This window comes from Stegodyphus dumicola, chromosome 4, assembly GCF_044657685.1.
Source record: "Stegodyphus dumicola isolate Sdum_Otavi_A_Nest chromosome 4, ASM4465768v1".
Taxonomy (NCBI): Eukaryota; Metazoa; Arthropoda; class Arachnida; order Araneae; family Eresidae; genus Stegodyphus; species Stegodyphus dumicola.
The window spans coordinates 10,007,268-10,013,616 of NC_140771.1; the positions used below are offsets into that span (position 1 = coordinate 10,007,268).

Sequence of the window (6,349 nt, forward strand, 5' to 3'; positions counted from 1 at the left end):
TTTTTCCATACTCGTCACGACATCTTGTATACTTATTATTATTTTTTTTTTTAATTCTGACATGTAAAGTAGCTAAACATTCTTTATTTCTGAAACTAGCTTCTTTCTTATTTAGTCTTGCATGTTGACACACATAATCTTTCTTAAAAATAAACTTTGCTCTTTCCGATTTGCATTGTTTTGTTTTGGAAGATACAATCCAATGCACGTAGGAAACAGCTTCAAAATGTATTTTCCAATTCTTCCATCTATCTTCACTATTAAGATCCCATCTGATCTCAAAGTCGAAATCCTCTTTTCCTCCGAACTTGGAAGACACTACTTCGTAGGAATATCCATCAAATAAAATTTTATAAAATTCATTTTCCACTTCGTTTGACATACTCGCAGCCATTACAAACTTGAAACATAAACCGACAGCGTTATTTCCATTTGCACATGCGCTTGGTGTCACAATTTCGCCAAGACCTGACAAATCGCCAAATTTAGTAGCGAGTTGCGTTTCCTAGGGAGGAAGTAAAAATACGCGTCCATCATTAGGCAAAGGTCTATCCCAGAGAGCTTTATTATTAATAAACTATATATGTAGTAACCACTGTAAACGAGACAAATTTAAAGATATTATAGAAATATTTGAAGAGTTAACTATTAGTCATTAATATTACCTAATTCTTTATCAGAAGTCGAGTAAAAAGATGTTTCTACATCTTGACACTCGAGAATAAAATACGATCTGTGCCATTACCTAATTGACAAGTGGCCTTGCATAAGCACAATGTTGTTGAATTTTCATTCATCGGGGGAGAAGACTTGGCTTTAAAGTGCATAACCGAATATTGTGTAAACATTTTGCTAAGAACTCGAGAAAAAGGTAAGAGTGTGCGTTTTACAGTTAACAAGGAGAAATAATAGTGTTCTTTTCTCTTATAAAACAGAAGGTAAAATGATTGACGAAGCGAAAAAAACAGGTGGAGATGCGCCTGTTGAAGTGGAAAGTCAGTTTATTTTAAGATTACCTCCTACACCAGCTGCTGCTTTGAGAGCCGCAGTAAGGTCTGGTGTTATGAATTTGGAAGACAGACTTTCTATTCAGTTGGAAGCAGATATGAGACATGCTACAGTACAGTTTGATAAATGGACATTACCTGCAAAATTGTACGATTTACCTACAATTATAGAATCTTGCAAAACATTGGATCGTAAAATATTTTATAAAACAGCAGACATATGCCAAATAATGATCGCCCATGAAGGAGATGCGGCGAAAAGTGATGAAGAAATTTCTCCGAAGAAAAAAGACAAAGATGCGAAGGATAAAAGATATATCTTGCCCTATGGCCTTACTCCTCCATTAAAGAATGTAAGGAAGAGAAGATTTCGGAAAACGTTAAAAAAGAAATATGTTGATTTACCAGACGTTGAAAAAGAAGTTAAAAGACTTTTGAGAACAGACACTGAAGCTATAAGTGTAAAGTATGAAGTTGTGAATGCTGAAGATGAAAAATCCGATATCAAAAATAATGACAGAGACTTTAGTGTTGAGGGTCCATTATCCTTAGAAGAGAGAGAACTTAGTAATTCACAGACTGCAGATGTTGCAGAGTATGATATTTTTGGTGAAGTTCTAAGCAGTTCAGAAGAGAGTGCTGAGGAAGATGATGTAAATGTTGTTGATGTTGCAGAGAAGCAGGCAAATAGAAAATTAGAAAGTATCACTGAAGAACAGGAAAAGACAGAAAATGATGAAGAAAGTAAAGGTGATAAAGAAATTATGGATCTTTCAAAGAGTATGCAGCTGAGTCCAGACACTGCAGAACAGTTCCAAGATCAGGAATACGGAAATGAAAACGACAGCATTGCCGTTTCACAGTTAGAATCAGCTACAGCAGGTGAAAATCTTGGTCAGTTATTGAAAGAACAAAAAACAGAAGAAGAGAGAATGGCACTTATGGAGAAGCTTGATGAACTTGAGCATACTATTTCAAATCTGCAAGCAAAGCGGAGATCGCAAGAACTAGAAATAATGAGCATAGAAAATCAAGCTCTCAAACAAAGGTTTCAAGCTAATATTGATCGTTTAAAACAAGATGAATATGAAAAGCAGATGGAATATAATGAGATAATGAGTATTCTTCATGATAATTAAAAAGTGTATATTTAATTAGCTGTTCTTTATGTATAGGAAAGAAGTATGAATTATACTAAGTATATTATTAGCTTGAGCAAAATTATATTTGTTTTAAAATATTATTATATTGATATTTAATCCTTGAATTTATGCAGCAGCTATGATAGGAGAAATCTTGGTGGCCATTATTAGTAATTTGTATTTATAACCGGTGTTAAAATCTTTGTTAATAAGGAAAGATGAATTCTGAATATGTATGCAAAACATTGTAATTAATACAAAGTCTGAGATCGAGGACTTTGGTGATTCTTTATTTTAGACCATAAATTTAAACTTATAAGATTAGATGTAGAAATTATAAAATTAAAAATATGAAAGTTTATTTCTGAAGTAATGGAGCACTTATGAATTTAAAAAACTTAATGTTTGTTTTGTTTAACCCTCTGAGTGGCACAGGATTTTAGATCCGTCATGAAGACCAGTATTTAAACAGCATTTATTAATTTAGTTTGTATAATTACTTAACAATGTAAGTTTATGGAAATGCACTTTATGGTCTGCATTTCCATAAACTTACATTCATTAAGATGATATTTAAGCTAATCTTTGGAATATGGTAACAGGTAGTTTGGTGACATTTTGGTAAGGCGATAAAGGTTACTAGCTAGGACTTTAGCAGTGTACATGGATAAAGTCAAGAGTGTGCGCAATGCCATTTTTGTGCAATTCTGGGATTTTCTTTAAGTGAAAATAAGTCGATGTGTACATGGATACCGTGTATGTGCAATTTTTAAAAACGCGGCAAGTAGTTTGTGATTCTGCACTTTCTCCCAATTTCGCACCTAATCTTCATCATGATTAAGCACTTTTGTTCCATAAAAGTTCTAGCATAAGTGTAATTCGGCTAGCAAATTTTTGCCAAATTACCATAATCCAAAGATTAACCAATACTTACATTATTAAAGAAAGTAAGAAAGCAAAATATCTTAAATTATGAGTTAATATATACCAAGTAGCAAAACTTCTGATGACCGGATAAACCCGTTCATAATGCTCAGAGGGTTAATTAAACATTTTTTAATGTAAAGTGTGAAGCTATGTTGTTTTATGTGTAAATACTTTCTCTTTAATGTAATACTTCTGTGCCTGTGCAAGCATTTTAAAAAGTCCTTGCAAACCTGGCCTTTTATGATATTACAATGCTCTACGCAGTAGGTACTGAAATGTTGCAAACATTCTAGGACAGTCTTACTGCTACATCAATTTTCTAGAGGTTACTTAACCTTTTGAGGCCGGGGCTTTGGTAGCAGTAAAAGCTACCAAAAAAACGGGGAATCTTGAACCGAATGCTTTCCCCCCTTTAAGAAATCACCTCCTATTTGCAACAAATATTCTTGTGTGTAGTTTAATGGATTCTCAGAGGGGTGCATCTATGTCGCAAAAGGAAGACCTTTGAAAGAGATAAGTGGTTAAAACCCCAGGGACGTCAAATTTGACATTTCACCCCACTTTTCAGCCTGGAAAATGGGGGAAAAAGACATGGCCACTAAAGTGGACAACCCCGTCTTTTCAAAGAGAGGACTCTATGGCCACTATAATGGCCATCCCGTCTTCAAAAGGTTAACATCTGCATTTCAGTGCATCCAATTCTGATTGTCACTAGCTGATTGTTGGATATAGAGTTTCGAGTGCAGAGAAAAATGAAAATGTTTTTTATTAAAACTTTTAATTTTTATAGGATAAAAGGAATAATAATAGACCTAGTAAAATAATAAACTATAACAAATCAGAAATTTAAAGAAAAGTGCACTTACTAGTGCTTGCTGAGCTTAAGTTAATCGGAACCAAATTATTTCTCTCTTTCTTCCCTGCAATGCCAACAAAAGGTAATCAATATGTGCAATATTCCAAATCAAGCAGACAATCTTTGGGGTTACCTTATTGTAGGCAGAGCTAGGGAAGATGGATTATATTGTCTTTCTGACAACATTTGAGAGTTGAAAATGTGATCCCTTAACTAGTAGGTGTTCAAAGTTGCAATGATATGTAGAATGATTCAGTATTGTCACGAGTAATGAAATTTTGAGGGAAAGAGAAAAAAGAACTTCTAATGAGAACAAAAATTGATTTATGGCACACTTGCATTGTCTTGAGTATTATGTTATCTCTTCATATACACTGTGAGAAAACAAACAACCAAATGTGGGAGGTCTGGGTAGTATATTATTCAGGTATTAGACATCTGTATTTTGGACTTTCTAAATGTACTGTGAATTCTGCATTTTTCAGGAAATGAGTGAACAATTTTAAGATTTTTGGTATTTTTCCATTTTGTCGGCGCAAATCTCGCCAAGCAGACTTTATTTGCAACAACACACAGTATACACATAAAAAAAATGTTAGCAAATGCTAGTTCTAAGAAATTTTTATTTTGAAGGCATAAACATTTTACTATCATTTAAAATTTTGTAAAAAGCCATTAAATAAAGACAATAAATTTGTAAAGAGACATTAATTTAAGAATTTAGTATGCTTTCATGGTACAACATACTGATTCGCAGTTTCATATCACGTGACCCCAAGTGATCTCATTTCATGTAAACTACGCTACAAAAATCTAATTGTCTCAGTAATTATCTACAATAATTTGAAGTTAAATCTTAATTTGAAATACAAGTTTAAATGCAAGAATTATTTCAATTCGTATGAATAGCTTACTCAGAAATTATGTAAGACTGCAGTGCTTTACTTCATTAGTGCATTCTCATTAGAATTGATGAATTTAACCCTTGACTTTATTATTATTTTTTTCTTATATTTTTGCCTTTCCTATATTTTAGCCTTCGAATGAGCGGTGTGATTGCATCCATTGACTTAATTACCACGAATGGCCTTTGGGCATAAATTTGAACTATCTGGTAAAAACTCTATGTAATTGTATGCCAGTATTAAGGGAAACAATCAATCTGATAAGAAATGGCTGTGACTTGTTTTGAAAATAAGGCATAAAAAGTTACCAAAGAGAATATTCCGTTTGGCATCGGTTGCACCATTTTTGGCGACTTATGGCTTGCGCAGGCAAAATGGAAAAGTACCAAATTTATTTTTCTGTTAAATTTTTCAAAACATTTAGGTGGCTGTGAGCCCTTTGTTAAATCTGTGTCTAATTTTTGAGCCATTTGGTTTTTTTATTTCATTGTTTATTTACTCATAAAAATGTATGTATTGTTCATTATGCACTTCCCATGCATTTTTGTGTTTTTATTTAATTGTAAACACTTTTTAGTTATAAAAATAGTTTAACGATGGCAGACAAACATTCTAGCAGCTGATGCCAAATAGATCATTCATTACCACATGTCAAAAGATTTGGCAGGTGCATAGCAGAAAAGTACTAAAACATATCTTGTGTGTCATAATTGTACTTTAAGTTTAATTTTTCTCTTCCTGAGAATTAGAGTGTCATTTGGTTTTGCATAAGTTCTGTCACATGGGTTCAGATTAAGACTTTTATGGGTTTCAAGCATTAAAATATTTTGATGTCCTTACATACGGTTACAGCATAATGCCTGTTTCTTTTTCCTACTGATTTTGTCTTGGTCTTGTTGTAGCTACACCATACATTGCAAGGTGAAACCAGTAATGGGGAATTTTTGTGATGCTCACTTTCTTAAATCCTTAAGCATCTTTTTTATGATGCTCTAAACATATGTTTACTTAATGGTTAATCTAGTTCTAAACACATTGTAGGTACCTAAATTTTAAACAGTGAACTGAAGGATGTTCTTCTGTTTTAAGCAAATTTACTATTGAGCATGGAAATTGTTTAACATCATTATTCTGAGATTAACTGCTGGGTTTAATTCTAGCATACGATTCACACGAGATTTGTCAACATTATGATGAGCAGTATAGGAGTGATTTTTGGTGTTGGCAACAATTTTCAAAATCCCACCAAGGCCATACTGTATACTAAGATTGTATCAAGTCCTTTTGTTTAGTTTCCATTGAAAGGTGTCAATAAGTAAATTAAAGTATTGCTAAATTATTTTAGAATTTAAATTGCAATCATTGAACCAAATCTGCAGAAACCATTCATAGAAGGAGTTGATGTAAAAGAAGAAAATAATATGTAGCAGCTTTTGCCATAAATTATTCTTTAATTTTTTTTTTTTTTTTTTTTTTTTTTTTTTTTTTTGTTGTTGTTGTTGTTCAGGCAAA

The 6,349-nt window shown here is 32.7% G+C and overlaps 1 protein-coding gene across 1 annotated transcript; it reads left to right on the forward strand.

The window, feature by feature from the left end:
- Positions 1-811: 811 nt before the first annotated feature.
- LOC118187825 (transcription initiation factor TFIID subunit 7-like) lies at positions 812-5,360 on the forward strand. Its single transcript, XM_035358109.2, has one exon. The coding sequence runs from the start codon at positions 944-946 to the stop codon at positions 2,144-2,146; it is 1,203 nt and encodes a 400-aa protein (XP_035214000.1). The 5' UTR covers positions 812-943; the 3' UTR covers positions 2,147-5,360.
- Positions 5,361-6,349: the final 989 nt, after the last annotated feature.

Coding starts and splice junctions, on each gene's coding strand:
- LOC118187825 (XM_035358109.2), top strand. CDS start 944: ATGATTGACGAAGCGAAAAAAACAGGTGGAGATGCGCCTGTTGAAGTG.